The sequence below is a fragment of the Balearica regulorum genome, chromosome 6 (assembly GCF_011004875.1).
Source record: "Balearica regulorum gibbericeps isolate bBalReg1 chromosome 6, bBalReg1.pri, whole genome shotgun sequence".
Taxonomy (NCBI): Eukaryota; Metazoa; Chordata; class Aves; order Gruiformes; family Gruidae; genus Balearica; species Balearica regulorum.
The window spans coordinates 11276149-11300999 of record NC_046189.1 but is presented as its reverse complement, the minus strand read 5'-3'; the positions used below and the strand labels follow the sequence as shown (position 1 = coordinate 11300999).

Here is a 24851-nt window from a genome sequence, read left to right as displayed (position 1 = left end):
GTGTATTGAAATATACTTAATTTTGTTTCCACTGTTGAATTTTTTTAATCCATAAAGAATATGTTAATCTCATTTTTTTGTTACAAATGTATGTGATGTTTTCCAAGGATGATTAAAAAAACCCAACGTGCCAAGCTGGTTATTTTATGTATTTTTCAGACTATGCGATGAGTTTGAGAGAATATCAGAAAAAGCCCTTACTACTCCGTCTAATACACAGGAACTAATGGAACTTAAGGTACTGTCATTTTTTTTTTTTTTTTTTTTTTATGAGTCCAAACAAGAAGTAGCTAGCAGTGCTATTGCTCTGACCTTAAGCAATAGCATATGCAAGTTGCCCCTTTACAGATATGATTCTGGCCTTGTTAAAGTCACTGGTGCTATATCTGTATTACAAAATAGAAAAGGACAGGTCATCTTTGGCCATGAGGTTGAATGTCATAGTCTGGCTCTCATATATACAGCTAAACTCTTTTCCCCACCAAAACGTCATGGTTGCAATCAGACTGCTTATTTGGAACAGTCCTCTGTCTCTGCTGTCACTTGCCCTGTACGGTGGCAGTATTGGTGAGAATGCCAATTGACATGGACCAAAACCCTGTCTCCAAAGGCAGCTGTCTCCAAAGTGGAAGGTGTGCAGCCCAGGGTGTGCACAAGATGGTCCATTGGAGTATGCGAAGGAAATAGAACTTTCATTTATACTTCTTTTTAATCTAAAAAAGTGAGAAAGAAATTAGCTTTACCAATATTTAATATATAGATTGACACTGGTGCCCTTGCTCAGTCAGAGGGCCCTGTGTCATGTACGTACATGAGGTGTCCTAAGGAAAGTGAGTGTTCCACAATGTGGAGGGATTCAGTGACACCCTCGCTTGTTCACTTGCTTTCGGTGTATTACTATGTATTGCAGTTTGCGAGCCCAGTTAAGTAGATTTACAGATTATGTTATCTAGTTTTAATAACCTAGCCATTACAAAGTGGTCAAGTGGCTTAAAAAGATTCCATCGCAGAAACTGCAGATTGACAATAATACTAGTAATGTGAGCACGAGTGATCAACAAGAAATGACAGCTGACAATTCTACCCCTAGTACAAGCTCTTCATTGTCCGCATTATGAGGTAAAAATAATGATGGTCTAATCAGATTTGACAAGTTGGCCAAAAAAAATCAAAATTATCAGGAAGACAGTTCAAAATATGAATTTACGTCTGCTGTTGCTAATGGTGTACATTGTCTGAAATGTCTGTTCTGCCTTGAGATGCTAGTTAATGATAGAATGAAGGCATCACACTTAGCAAGATATATAAGAACTAAGCATCTGGATCATGAAGACATACCTCTACAATTTTTTCAGTGAAGTTTCAAGTCATGAGATACTCAATCCAGTACTCTACAAAATGTAATGATCCATGCTTAGAAGACTCGGAAGTCTCTTCTTACCTAATAGTGAAAGAGAAAAAGCCTCATACCATTGGGGAAACACTTGTTCTTCCTGCTGTGGTAAAAATGGCTGAAATAATACATGAAAAACAATATGGTGACAAACTAAAATGTGTTTCTTTGTAACAGCAAATACTGTTAGAAAAGGCATGGAAAACATTGCTGAAGGTTTATAGAAACGAGCATTGGAACAAATCGCGCAGTGTGAGAGATTTGCTATGCTATTTGCTATTACTTTTTTAGCAGCGTGGCTGGCTGATTTGAGCCTGTTAGTAATAAAGGTATTTAGTTAGTAATATAGGTATTACATGGAAGTTTTGTCACTGATTTTCATGAAGCAAAGCATTTGTATATAATGGCCTGGAATAAGTGCATGGGTTTATTTCTATCCCCATCTAGCTAGTGTAAGCAAATAACAATTTCTGTAGCGTGGGCAACACGTTAGTAGAATTAAATTTAGACTGCATGTTCTTCGGGCCTCTGAACAGATAATGTAGTCAAACAGCGAATATGTCCTTATTGTCCTGAATTAAATTAAAGCAATAGAATTAGATGTGGAACACACAATATGCATTCCCAATATCCTAAACTAATAAGAGAGTGTGAAACCTGAGATGTAGGGACTTTAATATGTATTTAATTCTTCACAAGAAAACTTTAAAAACCACTCATTGGCAAGTTGTATGAAGTAATTTTGCCTTTATTTCCTTTGTTGAATAATCATTTAAAATTAGAAAATGTAGGGTTTGTCATTCGGTAACTGTAAAATCCCATCTCCTCACTTACAAGTGCCACTTCTGTAATCAAAACCCTGCTGTTTCTTTGATGTATTCAGGCTTCAGTTAAGCGAAGCACTTATATTCACACTTGAAATGTAACGTGTCTTAGTTTTTGCTGTTCAGTAAGGTACTGCTGTGTACGTCCAATATTAAATGTGTGGAATATAGGTGTGTACTTAAAATAAATTCAGTGCTGAATTTGGATCTGAGTGATTCGAACTGTTGTGATAGTGAAGTTCAACACAGACTATAACTGGAGTAATTTTTTAAGTAAAACGTTTAGAAAATGAACTATGTGCTGTCTGGGAATATGGTGCCTTTAAAATGCATACATGTTATGATATAATTTTGTGTTGGAGAGTAAACAAATTGCATGTAAACATATGTATCATGTAATATACCAGTATCAAACCCTACTAGTAGTTCTTCAATCTCATTGCTGAAAAGATGTATCAGTATTTGTTTGGGGTGTTCTTTTAATAGCCAAATGTTCTCTAGATCTATAGCAGTTAAGTATATTCTAAAGAATAGAAACTGCTGTTAAAAGAGCAGAAACATAGATTTACTGGACAATTTATCCCTACCTAAAAATGTTTCCAGCAGTATCCCATTGTGTCATCATATTAAATTATTCTGTATCTTCAATTGAAGCATAGCAAGTAATATTTACAAATACTGGTATACTATTGATCTGTCCAATTGGACACCATTTTTAGTGATACAGCTCTTTTCTTGTTAAGAGGCTTTCAGAGTGCTTCATTATGGATTATTGTTTAAACTGGGCTCTGTTGCCATTCTGTTAAGAGTAACATACAGAATGCTATGTGTATCAATGCAGTTTACTGCTAACTCTTGAGATCTGAGAAAACAGCATAATTTTTATTTTAAGTGGCCATCTATATTCCTTATATTCTTACAGCTAGGGAAGACTTAATCTTACATTGGGCCATTCACTGCTTCCCTTTCTGAAGTGTGTCCTTTTTTTCTCTTGTGGTTATTTACTAATTTTTCCTTTGTAGCACCACACTTTCTTTCCCAAACCTGCAACACTTACAACAGGCTGTCTGGATTGGCTTCCATTAGTTCAAACATTTGTGCATACAGCTTCACCCATTCTTTTGAGTTTTATTCAGTAAAATAGTAAGGCAATTTTATTAGTAAGTTATATGCTGTAAAAATGGCTAATACCATGCCATTCCAGATAAATGCCTTTTCAGATCATGTATTTCTATTTTTATTTAATTTTCCTTGTAAAAAAATAAGCTTTTAAATTTAAATATTAACTACTTCGAGCATTGTTTTGGCATTAAATTATATAAAAAATTTCCTCCTTTTTAATTTATATTCCCCAGGCCTGTATGCAGAAAATGCAAAAGTGTGACATGCTTGAATTGGAGCAGAAATTAGTGGATGCAGTAAATTGTGTTGATTTCCTGATAGAATGTGTCAACTTTTCACCAGCAGACATTCAACTGAACAGTGATGTTTTCCAATGGTATGCACGAATGCCAGATGTCTTTGAGGAGCACAGAAAGATAATTAAAGAAAAAACAGAGCAATTTCAAGATGGCCTTAAGGTTTGTAATGACAATATTTTAAAACCCCTTGAGTTACTAATTTTGAATGGCATATAGGACATAAAATAATGGATGGAATAACTTTTTTTATTTCCCCATATATTTTAAAAAGAAGGTTGAAGGTAGATGTTTCTAGATTATTCTTGATATTAACTAATTCTTGCCTGCTTTCCACACATTCACTTTTCAAATATCCACAGTTACTGCAAGAGACAAGCAACGTCTCACGTTTTGTGCTCTGACAGCTCTTTGGTTACAGAACTTCCAGTGATGTTGATAAAAGTTGACTGTATGTGAAATAGTAAAATTCAGACAAATTCTTTAAAGACATGTACATGGCTTGATTTGTGCACATGAGCAGTCCCTTTGGAGTCAATGGCAGTATATGAAATTTCTATGAGTTTCAGCAGCTCCAAAAAAAATCTGTGTTAATTTGTGTGATTTTGCTGTTAGGATATTGTCAAATAAGGTATTTTTATAACATAAGTGCATCTTGATTCAGGTTTTTTTTGTTTTTTTTTTTTTTAATCTCTTATAGTTTACATGTATCTTATCTCTCTTAGGTTTTTTTTTGTTATATTTACTAGGCTTTTGCAGTACAGTTTGTTATATTATCTAAGCGGTGGGGTCTCTCCACAAGGATTACTAATTACTAGGCTGCTGATCTGTTACAGCTACTGCCTGTGTAGCTGTCTGCTTTGATTTTCTTGTGCTGCTTAGTCTCACCATCATTTTGTCTTAGATCATACAAATTTTGAGATAGTGAGCTTTTATGTTTATGCAGTATGATTAAAGAAGTAGCTGGTAAGTATTACTGTTGCTGATGTCTTCTCCCAGGTATCTAATGATAGGACGTGTGGGAATGGTTCCAAGCTGCACTAGGGGAGGTTTAGACTGGATGTTAGGAAGCATTTCTTTACTGAGAGGGTGGTCAAACACTGGAACAGGCTTCCTAGAGAGTTGGTCAATGCCCCAGGCCTCTCAGTTTTCAAGGCATTTGGACAATGCCCTTAGTAAGATTTAGCTTTTGGTCAGGCGCGAATTGGTCAGGCAGTTGGACTAGATGATCGTTGTAGGTCATTTCCAACTGAAATATTCTATTCTAAAGTACAGAGCGGGACTTGTGTTATAAATAAACATGCAGCATAGACTGTGTTATCTTCAAACATGTTACTGCTTTGTATGGTTTGATGCTTGGTTTCAGACACTGACCACTACTGATAATATGAAATACGTGTTGTGGAGTCGGATATATGAGGAAAAAAGTATCCTTGAACTGTATGTCTTCAGGACAACAGGCGTCTCTGTCTTGTGAAACTGTTTAGCTTCATCTGTCATTTTATTAATCTAATCCTATTATTCTATTTTAATTTGAGTTATGCTAGGCATTTGAATTTAGCTTTCTATTATTAGCCTGCTGACTGTGTCCATCAGAGAGAGCAGAAGTTCCTATGACATAGAACCCAAAGTCACATCTGACAGCCCAATAAGTCACTTCAGGTAACAGTAGGATTCAGGGCAAATTCTGTAATTTGGGTGGAATAAGATACTTATGTGCAAATATGTTGTATATCTTGGGTTTTCTGCAAGTATGAAGTGTCCTACTATAGCAAATCAGAGTAGTTATTCCTTCTTTTTACAGAAATTTATTGTGATTTTTTTTTTTAAATTAATATGCTTGCTTCATGTTTAGATACGCTGTGAACAATTTGTTGAGGAACTGAAAAGCTACTCTAAGCAGGTTGAAGAACTTAGCACATTGGGAGATATTCAGGAAGTCAACAGGTATTTGAAGAAAGCTCAGGCATTAAATACAAAATTGGATCTTGCTGCTGAAAAGGTACAGATTATAGTCTAAACTAGTCCAATATTTTAAATTGTAAATCTTAGTATTTGTGTTATCAGAATCAACAGTTATCTCAGTAATGCAGTTACTGAGATGTGGCAAAAGAATTCTTAATTCAGCTATGAAATATTTTTACGTGATTTGCGATTTAAACTGCAAATTTCCTGAGCACAGTAATTTGTTACTATGTGGTCTTGAGTTAATATGGCAGCATTTTGCATAGTGGAAGAGTGGATTAAGTTTATGTAGGTTTGCTATGTTCTTGGAAGTGCAACTCCTGATGCTCATTATTATCTCCCATCTGTTAAAGCCACCATGATAATGCAAATTATAGAGGAATGCCCAGGTACCATTTTAAACCTCTAAATATATCTCTCTATTGACTAGCATGAATGCTTAATTTGAAACTTGTTGAAAACCCCAGAAAACCTCTCTAATTCCTGTGGTAAGGACCTGGTATCACGAACAGCTTTGTATTTCAGACCTCGTTTATGTCTCAACAGATTGATCAATTTAATTCAGAAGAAGAGTCCTTTGGATGGCCAGTATCTCAGTACCCTCAGCATAAAAACCTCCGGAATACTCTTGCTCCATATCTTTGCCTCTATGATATGACTCTTGAATTCAACAGAAAACACAAAGACTGGACAGAGGGATCACTTACAGAAGTGGATCCAGACAAAGTAGAGGTAGATGTAGGAAACTACTGGCATGGACTGTATAAACTAGAAAAAGCCTTCCACAATTCTCCAAATGCGTTAACAATAGCAAGACAGGTTAAATCAAAAGTGGAGGAATTCAGATGCCACATTCCTCTAATCCAAGTGATTTGCAATCCTGGTTTGCAAGAAAGACACTGGGAAGAGATGTCAAAAATTGCTGGTTTACCACTGTCTCCTTCTGAAGACTCAAATGTCTTATCATATATTAACTTGCATCTTGAACAGTTCCTAGAAAAGTTTGAGACCATCAGTGAAACAGCCAGTAAAGAACATTCACTTGAGAAAGCTTTAACAAAAATGATTTCTGAATGGGATCAAATGGAATTCACTCTTCTTGCCTACAGAGAAACAGGAACCCATATTTTGTCATCTGTAGATGATATTCAGATGTTATTGGATGACCACATTGTCAAAACTCAGACTATGAGAGGATCTCCATTCATTAAGCATTGTGAAAATAGAATAAGGTAATTTTTTTTTTTTCTAATAGAAATGTTACCAAATAAGAAATCTTTTCTGCTTAATGTAAAGCATAGGGACTTCAAATGGTTTTGTTTATTCTCCTTTTAGCAGTGAATTAATCTAATTTTAAAGGGCTAGAGCTTTTGTCCCATGTCAGCTACGCACTATTTAATCTCATAAAGCTGATTTTTACTTTTAATTAACAATATGGGAAATGTTAATGCATTGGAGAGGTGGCTAAACATTTTTAATGCCGTCTGGTACGTAAGGTACCATGTGCATCATAACATTACCTTTTGTTTTACCACATAAAACATATCTGAGGAATAGATGGAAAGGTTGTAGACTAAAAGAATATAGTCTAAACTTTCTACCTAAATTATAAAGCTACTGAATCTTTTTAGATCTTCAACAATTAAAAATGCTAGGGCTTATGAAAGGGAGATGAAGAGAATGAAAACAAGGCAAATTTCAGGGAAGTGATAAAAGATTTATTTTTTTTTTTCCTAATGCAGAAAATTAAATTTTAAAACTTAGCATTGCATGTTAAAAATTCTGTACATCCATCTTTGAGTATAGATTTTAATCTGATTTTGTCTCTTTCCTCAATAAATACTTTACTTGCTTCTTAAATCCCCCAAACATAGCCATATTGTGAAAAAACAAAAATCTTTAATCTAAAGTTTGGCTATAGTTATCTAGTTATATAAGTACCTCCAAACTCCCATTAACCTGCAAAAATGCTATTTCAGATATTCAATAAATATGAATATACACTTTCATATACATACACGTTCCAATAAGTATTAATTCTCTAATTACTATTGTACTGTAGTATAAGAGTTACTTCCTTATTAATGTAAAATGGTAGGTTTTGCCTGTTTAAAAAGAGTAAGCACATCATGATAATTTCATCAGAGTTTTTTGGTGACTGACAGCATTTGTAATAATGCAAGCTATTACTATTACTTCAGTCTTTGAGGTAACTACACAATGGCTGCTTTCTCAATAACCCAACAAAGCATGTAGAATTCTGGATTGCACCAGAGATTATTCCAAATTCCTTGTCTTCATTTTTGTGTACTTTTGGTGTAAGCAAATTAATTGACCTGCCTAACTTTCCTCTTGGAAAGCTGCATTTTTCTCTACCTCTTGGTAGAAGCAAAATCACTAGAGATGAGGTACCAATACCTAAAAAATGAAAGAGGGACTTCAAGTAGAGGAGAAGGTACATGCAAGCAAAGCTATCTGTTGTTTAGGATCTGTGACAGGGAAATGAATGAAGGAAGAAGTATGCTTTCATATGTATCATTTTACAGAACTCAGTACAGCCCATATATGAGTGTCCTGTTGATAGAATTATTATAAAAAGTGCATGCTGTTAAAATATTTATTGTATAAATGAACTTAGGCAATAATTTTATCTGAACTGTCCAGTAGCATAAGAGTTGTAAAAAATGATACTCACTGTTTTTATACAGGAAAAAGAATACATGTACTTTTTATAGGATTATATATAGCATTTTATTTTTATATATTTTTTGCAAATTGCTTAGGTCAGTGAATTAGGAATACCAATGACATTAGAGAACTGATAATATCACATCTGTCTGATATTGGTGAGATAGTAAGGAGTGTCAAATGGTGGTGTTAATTTTAAATGATGTAGAAAAATAGAGGAGACTCTAGAAAAAATGGTAGACTAAAGGATCTTGAATTTTTGGCAATTGAAAGGAAAGACTGATTAGCTGTTGAATTATAATATTCTGTACCCATGGTGGTGTGCAGTAATGTTGAAGGACTGTAATCTATCAGACAGATGTTTTCAACATCCACATTTGGAATTCTAAGTCAGAAATAAAATGTGACTTAACCATTGGACTCCATTGGACTATTTACTATTTGAAATCTTTTAATTAAGACCATATGTCTTTTTAGGACAATGTCTACATATTTTTGATTTAGTAGTTTAGGTTACTTTCATGTCTGTCTTTGCCATCTCAGCCTGTCTAGATTAGCAAACAGAAATAGTAGTCTGGGCTTTGGTGTATGCCAGAAACCAGATTACATACTCAGTTGAAGTGAATTTGTCCACAGATACTATGACATGCTAAAGTATGTGCTATGCTTACTCACTGATAATGCTAGTCTATTTATTGGATTAACCTATTTCATTAAATCCTACAGTCAACTTTACAGATGATCCAGTTGCAGAAATTAACGTGGACTTTGTTATGCAGGATATCAGGCTAGGTGACTACGATAATCTGCTGAAATCTTAAAAATTATACTTGTTGTCCTTGCTGATGAATATGAAAATTTCCAAAAAAGATCTTAGCAGTGTGCTGGAAATGCTTTATGGGAAGCATCAATTAATGCATTTGAACTAATGCTATTTTATAGGGAATGGGAAGGAAAGCTATTATTGGTACAGGAGATCCTGGATGAATGGCTGAAGGTTCAGGCTACTTGGCTTTATTTAGAGCCAATTTTCAGTTCTCCTGACATCATGGCTCAGATGCCCGAGGAAAGTAGACGATTCAGTTCTGTCGTTAGGATATGGAAAGACTTAATGAAAGCAGTTTTTCAGGTAAGTACCGCTATCTTAAGATAGCATTTTTAGCATGAATTTTAGTACGTACCCCCAAAAAATTGCTTCTGATAACACGGTAACCTATTTTCTATTTCATCTTAGCCTCCTTTTTTAGATTCTTTTAAAAATTGTTTTGCAGAACTGTTTCACATAGAATCATAGAAGCATTGATTGGGAGGGGCCACTGCAGTTCAGTTAGTCTAACTTCTTTCTAAAAGCAGAACTTTTGCCAACACTACATCAGGTCAGCCTCGGATTTGTTTAGCCAAATTTAAAAAATCTCCAAGGACAGAGATTTCTTGCAGATTACCTCCAGAGACTTCAGTGCTGTGGTACCTTCCTAGTGAATGATTTTTTCCTAATGTCCAATCTGAACCTCCCAAGCAAAGATATGTACCTGTTGCCCCTTGTTGCCCAGCTGTCACTGCTGAGAATTTGGCTCTGTTTTTTTTCAATTGCTCTTTATGTAGTTGCTGGCTACAGTTAAATTCTACCTTAATTTCCACTTCACCAAACCGAACAAGTCCAACTCGCCCAACCTCTTCTCATAGGTCATGTGCCTTTCTAGTGAGTAAAATTAAGCAGCATACAAACCAAAGTGACACAGCAATGATGATCTTGGCACTGTAGGTCAACTGATATGAATCAATTAAATTTTATACTCACTGTTTCTTTTGAAAAATGCTGTTTATTTGCATATGGAATGGTAGAGATGCCTGTATGACTTTAAAATGTTTAGATATTTAACTTGCTTCAAAAGTACTATTCTGATCTACTATAAATTAGTACAAAAGGCAGTTGTCAGACACCATCACTGCACACATCTAGCAGTTCAAAATGTTACTGTCTTGCCAGTCTGCTTCTTATTGGACCCTTTCTGGAAGTTAGCGCTGTTATTAGGACCAATTGATGAGATCATATGAATGCTCTTTCCTTCAGTAGTTAGATGATCTCAGGCTTGGATTGGGTTAGATTGGCTATATTTGCTAGCCTAACTGGATGAAGAACACTCCTACAATCTCTTCTGCTGAGAGGGCAATAGCTTCTAGCAAAGATGTGGTACTACTAAGGGAAGAGGTAACATCTGAAACTGGCACAGCTGATTCTTCAACAATAACATGATCAATGGTCTGAATGCATGCTCTACAAATTCTGTTCCTCAGGGAATAACCAGTTACCTAGTAATTCTGGTAATCCTGTTATGTAATTCTAATGATTCTAAAAATGTTTAGAGAAAACTGCGTTCATTCTGAAAAAAGTCCCTAATATCAAGGATGTTTCTAGTAGGATGTTGCATTCTTAATTTTTTTTTTAACTGAGCTTACTAAAATATTCAACAGACTTGAGAAGATTTATGAGGTCCACTGTTTTCCAGAGTAGGGATATAAGGTTGCCATTTGAAGGAAAATATTAGAAGCTTTTGTGGTGGGTCAACCCTGGCTGGACATCAGGTGCCCACCAAAGCCACTCTATCACTCCCTCTCCTCAGCTGGACAGGGGAGAAAAAATATAACAAAAGGCTAATGGGTTGAGATAAGGCCAGGGGGAGATCACTCACCAATTACCATCACATGCAAAACAGACTCAACTCAGGACAATTAATTTAATTTATTACCAATCAAATCAGTTGAGTAACGAGAAATAAACCCAATCTTAAAAACACCTTTCCCTCTATCCTTCCCTTCTGCCCAGGCTTAACTTCACTCCCAATTTCTCTACCTACTCCCCCACAAGTAGCACAGGAAGATGCGGAATGGGGGTTGCAGTCAGTTCATCCCACGTTGTCTCTGCCGCTCCTCCTTCCTCAGGGGGAGGACTCCTCGCACTCTTCCCCTACTCCAGCATGGGGTCCCTCCCATGGGAGACAGTCCTCCACAAACTTCTCCAGCATGAGTCCTTCCCAGGGGCTGCAGTTCTTCAGCCACGATTCCAGCCTGAGTCCTTTCCATGGGGTGCAGTCCTTCAGGAACAAACTGCTCCAGCGTGGGTCCCCCATGGAGTCCCAAGTCCTGCCGGCAAACCTGCTCCAGCCTGGGCTTCTCTCTCCATGGGTCCACAGATCCTGCCAGAAGCCTGCTCCAGTGCGGGCTTCCTGCAGGGTCACAGCTTCCTTTGGACATCCAACTGCTCTGGTGTGGATTGCGGTCCTCCATGGACTGCAGGTGGATATCTGCTCCACCACTAACCTCCATGGGCTGCAAGGGGACAGCCTGCCTCACCATGGTCTTCACCACGGGCTGCAGGGGAATCTACTCCAGTGCCTGGAGCCCCTTCTCCCCCTCCTTTTTCATTGACCTTGGTGTCTGCAGAGTTTTTCCTCTTGCATATTCTTACTCCTCTCTCCAGCTGCAATTGCTCCTGGTGTTGTGCAGGTTTTTTCCCCCCCTTTCTTAACTATGTTATCCCAGAGGTGCTATTGCTGTCACTGATGGGCTCAGCCTTGGCCAGTGGCAGGTCCATCTTGGAGCCAGCTGGCATTGGCTTTATCGGACATAGGGGAAGCTTCTAGCAGCTTCTCATGGAAGCCACCCCTGTAGCCCCCCTGCTACCAAAACCTTGTCATGCAAACCCAGTACAGCTGTATTTTCATCAGTCTCCTGCCTTTGCAGACCTTTCAGAGATCCATTATGTCATTAGGACAAATGCTAAAACCTTCACTCAGTCTTAAAAGCTTTTGATTTGGGTTCTTTTCAGATTGCAGATATGGAGTTAATGTAGGAATACAGAAAATGTGTAGTATACAGAAAGAAGCATCTGCTTTATTTCCTGGCAATTCAGCTTGATAAATTAAAAATAAAGTTATTTTTCATTTTTTATCATCTTCTTTCTTTCTCCTTCCCTTTCTCCCCTTTCTCCTTCTTTCTGTCTTTCTCCCTCCATCTTACACTCCTTCCCCCTCTTCTTTATCTTTCTTTCTTCTGATTTAGAAGAAAATCAAGAATTTATCCCATAGAGCTGTGAAATCAATAGTATTCATTTTGGGGAAGAAATTGGGTAAAAATAAAAAAGGGCAAGAATTTCAGAATTTTGTTCAGTGTATTTCTGAACATTGTGTGCTGGATAATCTGTTTTGATAAAATCTTCTAATTCAGACATTCAATGGTAATCAAATACAAAGTATTTTTGGAATGAGAGATATATTGTCATTGGCAGTAAAAAGAGTCATCTTTTGTTTGTAAAGAAGACTCTAAATGCCGGAATGGAAGTTTAACAATCTAATGTTGATTTTGCCTAAACAAGTAGGCGTTATTTTCCAGAAGGTGGCACTCTGTTTCCACAAATGTAATGTTTGAGTTTCATAGCTTAAAAGAATGCTCTTCCCTGGTCTATACGAATGGTCTTTCTTAAAGCATAAACCTAACTTGAGTCTGTTCGTGCTTTTTTGCATTTATATCCCATTGTATTATAAAATTGCTGTGTATTATAAAATTCCTTTGTTTTCTTAGCTTTTCATCACAAATTTGAACAGTCATATATTATTCTTTCATTTTAAATATCTAATTTAAGCAATGCATGTTAAAGAGGGTTAAATTACTTAGTGGTTTAATTTCCACTTCCCATAAATTTAAAAAAAATAATCTAGGATATGGAAGCTTTTCTGTCTTTGTGGGGAAGAAAGCAGAAAAAGCCAAAAAAAAGCAAGAAAAAAAATCCAACCAAAAAAATATTCTAGGCTGTAACCTGTGATATGTTAATTATATTTAGAAACTAGAGTTAGTGATGGTCTTTTAACAGGGTACTCAAACTATTTTTATATGCCTGATTTATACTATTTTCTTGATACATTTTTTACCCCCTAATTGACACTGACAGTGTCACTAAGTTACACTGATGTTTTGAATGACTAAGAATGATGGCATTCCCTTTTTTTCTTCATGACTTAGTAGAACTGTAAATAGGAAATCTATGTTGAAGCATAATTTTTTTTTCCTGACTTTTTCTCATATGAAAGAAAAAAACAAGCAGGAACAATCCTATTTATAAAACCAGTTGCACTTATTCTATTTGCTGATGATAAATATGCTAAGAAAGGGAACAAGAACTCTGACAATGTATAGTTATGCTGTTATTTGTGCATTAAAAACTGTTTCATAAAACCAATTATGAAATAAGTTTGCATGCTGACACCTTAATTGTCTATGTATAGATGAAAAGTATATGTAGCTATTGAGTTGGTTTTTGTTTGGTATGATGGAAGAGGCAAGTAACAAGGTAAATGTATTTCATGTACAAAGGAACACTATTGTATTAGGGAGGTGAACCCCCATGAAGATCAATTAGATTAACATCCAATTCTGGGTTTTTTCAGTAGATTGGAAGTACATGTGTAATGTGAGCAGGGAATTGAACCAAAGCTGAATGTGCATGCGAATAATTTCAAAAAGTTATGAGTTTTTGAACTGAAACTGAACTTGGAATTTGTTATTAAATTTACCAAACCGAAGCTGAACAGTAGTCAAGTTACTGGGTTGAATCTGTATTGTCACCCTATGAGGGTTTTGTTTCTTACAGATATCTTTTGCACCTTCTGAGCTTTGCACAGCAGTCTAGCTTGTCTCTCCTCATCTGTCCCTTGCAACATGAGTCATCTGTGCTTCTGCTCTGTGAATCTGTGACACCGCAAACTCTATCAGGGACTTTTCTGAGTGGGACATTCTGTATTTGTAATGGGCTCTGACAAAGCTGTTCCTAGTGGAAATAGTATGGGTGCATCTTTGATTTCTGCTGTCTGTTGTTGGGACTATTCTTTATTGTTACTGTCAGCAGTTCTTCTAGCCCCTCAGTACATTGAGTAGACTGAAATTCTCCCTATCACTCTCTTTGGTGCTTCTTTTGTTTGGATATACCTGTGGCTTTTTTCCTTTTAATCCTGGGTATGTGTTCTATGCTGTGTGCTTACATGTGCAGACTCACTGGACAGAGCAGAAGGGACCTAAATGTTGACTAACATTTCTAGTTAGCTCTGTTTCTATCTCACCTGTGGTCATTTTGGCCCTATTTAAATTCCTGGGAAATGCAGTCTGATTTAGGTAGTAAGGGAGAAGCTATGGCAGAAGCTGTGTTCCCAGGCTTTGGGAAGTGGAGGAGGGGATTGGGATTAATCAATCTCCATTTCCTTGCCAGGACTTTGTCATTGTAGAACGTTATCCATTGCAACATGAGTGGGCTTGAATCAGTTCACGGTTAACAAGTCAGTTAACGTACTGGCATGGGCATGAACTAGAACTGAACTAGAATAAATCCAGTCACAGATGAGCCCAAGTCTGTACTGGAATGGAGCAGAAGCATTTGCTTGGTTTGACTTCCTCAGTCATAAATCTGCACATTTTCCTACTTTGCAATGTGTGTCTCATTCCCAAAACCCCATGCTTGGTGAGCAGGATTAAAAAATTTAATGATGATTAGGCTATAAATTGGTTATAAGGCATATTAAATGCTAGAACCTGATGTTTGGACACCTGTATTTCTTTAAAGCTTCTTAGCTTGGCAACCTTTACAACTTTTCAAAATCTTTTTTGTTATTGTATTAATTCAGAGAACTTTCATCTTATGCAGTAGCTTTTCTAAGCATTTATATTAATTCAATTTGAGAGGTTAATTTGTAAAGCACTAGAAAGAATTTGGAAAGCTCTATATGTCTTAATGTATATTTTGTCATCTACACAGTGTATAAATATAAGAAACCCAGTGTTTATCCAATAGTGTATCTTGACAGGTCTTAATCTATTTCTATTGTAAAAAGAAATAAAAATATAAATTTTTTTATACTCCTAAAGCAAGTATAACTTTTCACATTTTGTTAGCAAAAACCTTTAAACATGTATTTAGCTAGTAAATGTATTAGGATCAGAGAAAACCTTTTTTTAGACCACATTATTATTTAGTACTGAAGTGTCAGTGTTGCCTATGTATAACTTTGCCATGTCAATACTTATAATCTTCTGCATATATTTATATATTTTATATGGAAGGAAATATTTTTGCATTGAACGCTGATAAATGATTACTACTAAATGTGTGATGGCATTGTAGTCGTAAATGTACGCTTTTAAAAATCCATCAAAATGTTTTAATTGTTCATGTTGCTTAATTACATAATCCAATTGAATAGCTTGTATAAATTGATGGTGCTCCAACAGAATGTTGGGAGTTGCACTGTTTGATGAATTAATTATTTTCAAAAATAATAGTTCATGTTTTGAAAAATTTACTTTAACACCAACTGCCTAACTACTTTTCCAGTGAACCCTGGCAAATGAAGAAGGTTAGGAAATTGTAACACTGACAATGGTTTGAGTAAAGCAGAATTTGAAATAAAGATTAATTTTGCTTAAGACTTCCTGTAGTGCTGTGTGGTGATTTACTTGAGAAGCCATCAACATTAACATCTGGAATAATTTCTTTTCCAGGGCAAGGGTGTGCTGACAGTAGTAATAATAGACAAGATGTTGGAAAAACTGAGGAAGTGCAATGAATTTCTGGAGCTAATTCTCAAGGGACTTAATGAATACCTAGAGAAGAAGCGCCTGTTTTTCCCCAGATTCTTTTTTTTATCTAATGATGAACTGCTTGAAATTCTTTCAGAGACCAAAGATCCTACTCGGTATGGTAATATTTAAGAGATGTATTTGTGACCCTGAGTGCATGCAGATAGTCTTGTCATATTGTTTCTCTGAGCCCAGAGCTCTCTTTTTTTCTGACTAACAGTTATGGTGTTAAGTATCTACTTGGTTAGATTTTGATAGGTGAACACAGAGTAATTTTTAATGTGGGTAATTAAATTCAGTTCTATTTTCTAAACTAGTAACCCTTCTATACACTGGTTTTCAGAAGGATCAGAAGTCCATATAGTAATTCATGGTGAAATTAACATACCTGATTTTTCCCATTAGAAAATTGAATATCAGATGGAACCTGTATACTGCTGACTTGAGTTTTACCTTTTTGGGTGCAGACCTAATTAAAGTATTTCAGATTTTTTTTTGCCATGTTTTAACTCTGGGATTTCTAATCACCTGACTCATTCAGGATTAGACTGCAAAAAGTATAATTCAGTTTAAGTCCTTCTGATAGTGAGTGGAATAAACTCTACAAGATTCCTGCAGAAGCGATCTCGTTAAGCAATATAGCCTTTGCTGTAAGCAGAGGAACTGGGGCTTGATTTCCAATATGCAGACTTGATAGCATGCAGTGAATGCAGTGCAAGGAAATGCAAAAATAAGAACAAAAAAACCCCCAATAAAAAGCCAGCTCAGTCACAGAAAAATATACACTGCAATGAACAGGATAAAAGATCTTGGGAGGAAAACAATCTTAAAGGTTTTTATTTATTTGTTTATTACAAGCTATTGTGTTAAGGTTGTATTTGGTTGCTTTTCTCAAATTCCTTAATGTTTACTATAGTTTGCTGGGATATAAATAATGGAATTTTATGTACTGCAGGTGGATTATCAGATAAAGAAAGAATACTTGTTTATCCTTACTTGTTTGTATGTTGCAGAGACTTTAAGTAATATTTTACATCTTTAAACCGATCTTCAAAAAATATTGTGGTAGGCACCTTGCAAGGGGTAGTACACAAGAATTACTGTTGAGGATAAACTTTTTTTTATACAAACATAAAATGATCTTTTAAGTAAATTGTTCAGAATTTTTTTTTAATAGAACTTCTTTGGTAGCATTGGCAAGAAAAAGTTGTCAGCAGTGGTACAATACTAGTTTTGTTTTCTAGAGTACAACCTCACTTGAAAAAGTGTTTTGAAGGAATTGCAAGAGTGGAATTTACTGAGGTATTAGATATTACACATATTAAAAGTAGTGAAGGAGAGACTGTGGAACTCGTAGAGACAATCTCGACATCAGAAGCTAGAGGTCAAGTTGAAAAGTGGCTGGTTGAACTGGAAGCAGCTATGCTGAAGTCTGTCCACAAGGTAACAAGTCTTAACCTCTTATTTTCTAGGCTAATGTCATTTAGCATTGATTTCTTCAGTAAACGTTAACATGTACTGAATTCACTTTTTTATTCTTGTGCCTAGCATGAATATTAAACCCATGAATTTAGTCTTTAAAGGTTATACGTTTTTGGCTTTGTGGTTGGTTGGTGGTTTTTTGGTTTTTTTTTTAGTTCTGGTGTCAATTTCTGGTTGTAAAATTCTCTAAAATTCTTTAAAATTAAGTGGTAGAGTCAAAAACATTTGTGCCAAGGATTCTTTTGCCAGAGATTGTTCTACACTTGATGTCTTATTAAGGGACAAGATTAAACTGAAAGTTTGCTCCCCCCCCCCCCCCCCCTTTTTAATGTTCCTCTTAATTATGGCTACATTAATCAAGACCCTTAACTGTTCTCTCAGATCGTATCATTCTGATGTTTACAGTGTCTCATCATTGTGTTATATATTTAGCTATCTTTGTCATCTTCTTTTTTGTGGTCCTTTTCAGTGTCAAGTGAGGTAATTAAATGTGCACACACTTTCCCTGACTCTGTCTTACAGTACAACAGTTTAGTTATTGTAGTGACATATCAGTACAGAAGAAGGTGAATAACTTGATCTATTTGGTGCATATCAGACATGGACAAACTGAGCTGCATGAATAAGAAATGGTTCAGCACCATTTGTCTGCATTTAGCTTTGACTACAGAACTTTTATAATGATCTAAACCAGACAGCATTTACATAGTTTTAATGTCAATACAAACACATTTTCTCCTCACAGATGTATTTTTTTTATTGATGTTATTGTGTGTATAGATAGTTAAAAGCGAAGAGGCTTGAACTGCAAAGCAAATGGCAGATTTTCACTCAGGTAGTTTACGCTGCTTGTATGAGCAGCCATCCGAATTTATTGAGGAGTTTGTTGATAATAAGACTTTATTCTTGCTTGGGTCTTGTTAATGGCAGGAAAAATAACCTGTTGGTATAGACTGGAAGATTCTTTTCCAGTGCAAGTTTTGATTCAATTGGCATTATCCTTGAGTGGCACTAGAACCACGTTAATTATTCTATTATTAGAAAATACACTTGAAATTAGACATAAGTTTAAATAATATGATCTGCAAAAATAAAAGCTCTGGGTTTTACTAGAATGAACAGATGAAAAAACATTCAGTTTAGGATCTTACTTCTAACTAAATTGTATTTGTACCTGTTTTATAGTTTCATTGTAGATGGAGCTAGAAAATTTTAAGTATCTGATGGCCAAGAATCATTTCAGAATGTGTCGTGAAATCAATTCTCAGAAATTTGATGTGATCACTTTGTTCATATTATGACATTTTGGGGGGCTTTGAGCTTTGTTGAGAGATTTGCTTGCAAGATATCAGTATTATAGAGTTGAATTTGAGGCTGAATTTAGACCCTGATTTATTTTTTATTCTCAGTAATATAACCTGACATAAATTAATTCTAAAACTGAACATTACCTGTTTTCGTATGTAGTTATAGTGTGCTTTTTCCTGTCTAGGTCATTGGATGTGCACTTGAAGCTTATCCAAAAACTCCACGTGTTAATTGGGTAAGGGAGTGGCCTGGACAAACAATTCTTTGTGTATCGCAAACTTTCTGGACAATGCAAGTGCAGATGTCTATTAGAAATGGCCAAATGGTAAGAATATTTTAAATTTAAATTTATGTCAAATTGATATAATGCAGTGGTAAACCAAACCTTTGGTAATAACATTTTTGGATGAGTAAGTGTTCAATGTAATAGTTAATCTTTTAGATATCTACTTGAAAGATCTACCTGAAATGGGATCCTTGAAGACTTTGATGTTAATATTTCCTTTTGGATGTAGGCACCAATGCTTCTGCACTATGTCAGAGTGCATTCTATTTAGCTCAACATGTAGATGACATGTATCTGTGAAATCAGCGTAGTGATGTATTCAGGTGTACAGACTAAGGCAGCTTGTCTGTCTCTGGTTCAGAAGTCTAACTTATCTTCATTAATGTTTAGTGCTTTTTATGAAGATGGACTGGGACTAGCATTAGAAGACATATACCATCCTCAACCTTGTCAAATAATGAATAAACGTATATGCGTGACTGGTACAGAATTTATAATCTATTAGCTAATGCTAGTGGGAATTAAAGGTACTTAAGGCATTGAATTAAGGTTCAGGATACGTGTTTTGTAAAATCTTTCTTCTATTTATCGCTAAGACTTAATGCTCTCACCTGTTGTATTTGGAAGTGTTCCAGAATTAGCGCCATCAGATGAGGCAACTAGAATTTCATTCTCTGGTGTTTGGACAGAAAGAAACATCAAGGTTTTCACAGTTATACATGAAGTTATAACTTTGGGATGCTTCATTGTAGTCTTCTCTTCATTCCTATTTTTCGCAATGACAAATTGAAAATTGAAAGAGCTTCTACAGTATTGTGTTTTTGGCTTCTCCCTGTTCATATATAGCTGACCTGTACCACAAACACAAAGTTAAATCTAATCTTTAATCCATATACGGAACAGTATTTAAAGGCTGTATAACACTTTCTGCTTATTCAGAAGTTGAAGTAATGGCTCCTGGTAATAGTGCCTTTTATGAGCAGCTTCTGACATACAAGGGTAGGAAGCTTCTGAGTGTCTTGGAAGAGGGAATTAAAGGAAGTAGAGGACATGATCTGCTAATACAAGAAATAAATCTTGCAACAGATCAGAAGATTTGAAAAAGATTTGAAAATATTTTCTTTTCCTAGTAATAGAGGAGATCCACCGTTTCCTGGGAAAAGAAATAAGGCTTCTACATACTCTGCACCATTTATCTTTAATTAGTGAAAGACTTTCAGGAAGGAGAGACAGGATTTCTAATCTTAGAGATTTTCGATTAAAAACCAAAACCAAACCCAACCTCACATTAATGAGTCTGTAGTTAATGTTGTCAGTGAATAAAAGAGGAAGTTAAGCAAGGGTTAAATTAGCTTGCTTTTAGGAATGTTTATTATAGAATTCTGAGCCTAGACAAAAGCTCTTGTGCTGATCTGTATCAAACCTTTTCTGTACATGGGCATGCAGGGAAACCTTCCTGTAGCTTTCACTCAAATTCTGTTGCAGTGGGAATTCTGCTCATCTGGCTTCAGACCAAAAATCTTCATTCTGCTGTGGAAAGGACCTTGTATGTAGTGAAGCAGTGGAGAGGTATTTGCTTCTCCTGACAATCTCTCACAAATCTGTGGGAGAACAACTCTCAGCCTTCAATACTCTTTCTCTTTTCCATTCCTATGTTGTATACTAAAGCATAAAAAACATGACAGGCAATCAGTGACCACATGAGAGGCCAAAAGTACTTCATTCTGCCTAAAGCACTTCAGTGTATTCTGGGACAGGATGCCAATATCATTTAAGTCACTAATATTAAATATATGTTCACACTCGCATGCACACACACATACTCCCTTTCAAACATTTTTGAGTTGTTTCCAACAAATAACTGTTGTGATGCAGATACATAAATCAAAGGTGCGCATTTCTTATTAAAACCAAATAATGAACTAAGATGCTGTATAAAAACAAAGGCGTTTCATAAATTTTGAGAACATTGTCTTGTGGACCATGTGCATTCTCAGTGAAATAGAGTCATATGGTCAAAAGGATAGCACCAAGGAATATTACTGGTATGGGAGTTGAGGACATATTCCGTGCCTCAACTGATATCTCATGTTTGCTGAGGAAAACTTGGTGGTAAGCAAGTGGGTTATTATGCCTGACTTAAGTGATATATTTCAGATATTGTCCTGGTCAGAACTTCTAATGCAACACTGTGAGAATGAACTGCTTTTGAACTCTGTGGTTTTTTTTTTTATGAGAATACATCAGTATAAGTCATACTAAGCAGATGATTATCCAAACCTAATGTTTGGAAAACAGCTAGCTGAGATGAGAGATCTTAAAATCATCATAATCTCTTGAGAGTTACCAGTCGCCAGTGTGTTTGGAGACGAGCAGTAGGCTAGCAGGGAGAAAAATCTAAACCAGGCCTAAGTGAGTTTTTCTCCAGACAAATAGAAGCCATTCGTCTCTAGAAACATACTTTGTTGTAAATGTACTACTAAGGTTAATTCCCACTTTTGTATTTCAATTCAGTAAGGCACTTAACCACATCTAAGCACTGTCATGATACAAGTGCTTTCCTTAATTGGGCCTTTTCTGTTTACCAGCAACTTACTAGCATGAAAGATACTATCAATTACTGTGTAAAATAAATGATTAAGCTAACTGAACACAGACTATAACCAAAAGTCAATAAACTGAAAAATTGCTGGAAAATGCATTTTCTTGTTAACTCTTTTTGAATTATACATGTGTTACTGTTTCTAACTGTTGTAGGACATAAAGGAGTTTTTCTAGTGCGACACTGTCCCTTAACCATAGAAAGTATATTGTATACATATAAGTAGATCTTTAAAACACGTGGCATTTTCCCTTTCTTAATGTGAAATATATAAAAAAATAAGGACTATTTCCTGTGTTCCAGGAAGAAAATAGTGTATGCTGGTTTGTTTCCACGTATGTATCATTGATGTTTCACATACAGTTCTGTAAATGTAAAAAAAAAACAAACAACAAAAACACCAAACCGACCAAACTCTATTGAACTACCAGTGAATGAAGGACATTGTACTACTATTATAATGAGAAGGAACTTTTTAATACAGAGAAATAAAAGCAAAATAAGAAAAAATAATCATGCCTCAGAGGAGACATGCAACTTCTTAACTCTTAAAATTTTTGCAGGCACTAGAAGATTTTCTGGAACAGAATAATAGACAGATTGAGGACATTGTCACCTTGGTACGAGGAAAGCTGTCTAAGCAGAATCGAGTGACTCTAGGAGCACTTGTTGTGCTTGATGTTCATGCTAGGGATGTTCTTGCATCTCTAGTAAGCAAGAAAGTCAAAGATGAGAGTGACTTTGAATGGTTAAGTCAGCTTAGGTACTACTGGGAGGTAAGTGATACTTCTCAATCCTATTAGAAAGTAATTTCTGTTCACAGCTTTTCAATTTCTGCTTTCTTGCTGACACAGAGAATGTTTACACTACAATGAGAATTTCTGCTGATAAGAGAATACCTATAACCAATCATTTTATGGATTGCTAACTAGAATGGCCAGTAGCCATGCACAAACAGATTTTAATTAAAACTACTTTTTTCATTCCTGCTGAGTCTCAGTACATTTGCTGAATTTGGGGGGGGGCGGGGGGGCAGTGTTACAGAGAAAATTTGTTCTCTCAGAGATTGTATTTTGGTTTTCTGATTCTGCAGGATAGATAATGCTATAGGGATGACAATTTTCAGTTAGAGGTTTTAATCTGACTTAATAATATTATTTTATTTGTGCATTACACTTGTTGACAAAATAACAATGTTTATACTGGATAGTGGTAGGATATGATATTTTACATTCATCAGGACAAGATTTCTTGTAATACAGAAGACATTGCATGTGAAATTAAAACAAAAAAGTATGTGTAGGGATAACACATTGCCATATCAGAGTTATCAGATTGACCATACCTACGGCTATTGTTCATGATTACTTCTGTTTACCTTTTAGAAAGTCTGTTAACTTTCTAACTAGCTATACAAGACAGTTCTACTCTGCCAAATGGTTAGTAGGATCTTTTTTTAGATAACAGTTAATGTAAAAAATGGTCTTTTTGCGTCAATACTTTCAGTGTGTATTAATTTCTGTCTGCATCACATTGAAACTAGTGTCTCAGTGCAATCAGTAGTCTGCCATGTAGTTGTTTCTAACAGCATTAGGCCTGTTTAGGACCTTGAGAAATAGTGTTGAGTTGTGGATGGTTGTGCGGTTTTTAAAAATTATTTATTTAATCTATAAAATTAATGCCTTGTTTCTTAGGAAGGGCATCTGCAAACAAAGATGATCAATGCTGGACTGAGGTATGGATATGAATATCTTGGCAATACCCCTAGGCTGGTTATTACTCCACTTACAGACAGATGCTACAGGTAAATCTGCAAGTTACTAAATGTACTATATTAGCAAGAATTTATTTGAGATATTTTAGTTAGTCCTGAGTATAGATTACTCCAGAATTGTATTTTTTATGTTCTATTAGGCATAATTAGAATAGGATACATTTCTTTCAGTGGAATAGAATTGGTCCTGTATGAATATTTTAATTTAAATTTGTGATAAAATTAATCTTTTGTGACACTATAATTAGTGATAAATTACAGGAGGATTTAGATTTAGAAAGTGGAAAGTAAGCTATTCTTTATTGTGAACTTCTAGTAGACTCATACATTACTACACATTTTTAAACTACAGCTGGCCAGAAGCAAGTACACTGTACCATCATAGGAAAATGCAGACACAAATTTTTAAAAGTTTCTGTTAAAAGTTAGAGCAACTGGAAAAATAGCATAAAAATTAATACAATTTATTTTTTCTTTATTATTTTATTTTTAGAACCCTATTTAGTGCACTACACCTACATCTTGGAGGTGCCCCTGAAGGTCCTGCTGGAACTGGAAAAACAGAAACTACAAAAGATTTAGCAAAGGCTGTAGCAAAACAGTGTGTGGTTTTCAATTGTTCTGATGGATTGGATTACCTTGCCTTGGGAAAATTTTTTAAGGTTTGGATAAATCTTGAGGGTCATATTCTCAATTATATTAAAGCCCTTTAATTATTTTGGCACTTGAAGTGGTCTTAAGGTATTGTAAAAGTATCTTTCTCCGCTTCCAGGGTGCTAGTATTGTGCAGATAGATCGTACCATAAGGAAGAATTTAACTGAGATACCAAAATGTTTTTTCTGTGCTTTGAAAATGAAATATACCATAATGATTTTATTTGCTTTAAACAGGCAACATAGATGCCATCTCAATGAGTAAATTTTTAATAGCTGATTGCAAATTTTAGGGGACTTGAGGTTTAATCTAAACTCTAAATAAGCTGGTAAGAGTCATTATATTATACAAATCAAGCAGATACTCATTTTAATATTAGCCTGAGTAGACAGATCTGTATTATGAAAATCTATCCTGAATGGACTTCTGTGTCTTTTAGCCCAGTGTGTTGATTTGGACTGGAATGATACAAAAATAGAGCTAATATGCTTTCCTCCCTGGCATTATTCTTACCTTCTGAGTCAGAGGTAGCATTGGAATGATGTGATTTGTCTTCAAAATTCAGCATGATGGAAGTTCATAAAAATAAGCTAAATTAAGAGGTTTTATTTAGAATGGTGAAAGCAAAATTCTATGTCTTAAATGGGAATTTCAGAATTACTGTTAAAAAAACATGAGATGCCATGTCAGCTACTGGTGCTGCAGAGATGGTACAGTAGCATTTAGGAAGCATATCTCAGAAAAGACTTATGAATTAACCAGAACTGTAGGAAAAGAGAATTATTCTTTAGCTGCATTTTAAATAACATGGTATGCCATAAGATGTCATGACCAAG

General features: G+C 35.4%; 1 protein-coding gene across 1 annotated transcript in view; it reads left to right on the top strand.

Annotated features, from left to right (window-relative positions):
* The window catches only part of DNAH7 (dynein axonemal heavy chain 7), a 112625-nt gene that overhangs the window by 17367 nt on the left and 70407 nt on the right, over positions 1-24851 (top strand). Inside the window, exons 14-24 of the mRNA XM_075755785.1 lie at positions 160-238; positions 3573-3797; positions 5491-5637; positions 6147-6832; positions 9231-9417; positions 15831-16024; positions 17153-17351; positions 18883-19023; positions 22150-22362; positions 23281-23390; positions 23854-24022. Coding sequence (XP_075611900.1) covers positions 160-238; positions 3573-3797; positions 5491-5637; positions 6147-6832; positions 9231-9417; positions 15831-16024; positions 17153-17351; positions 18883-19023; positions 22150-22362; positions 23281-23390; positions 23854-24022 — 2350 coding nt within the window. The remainder of the gene's footprint in view (positions 1-159; positions 239-3572; positions 3798-5490; positions 5638-6146; positions 6833-9230; positions 9418-15830; positions 16025-17152; positions 17352-18882; positions 19024-22149; positions 22363-23280; positions 23391-23853; positions 24023-24851) is intronic.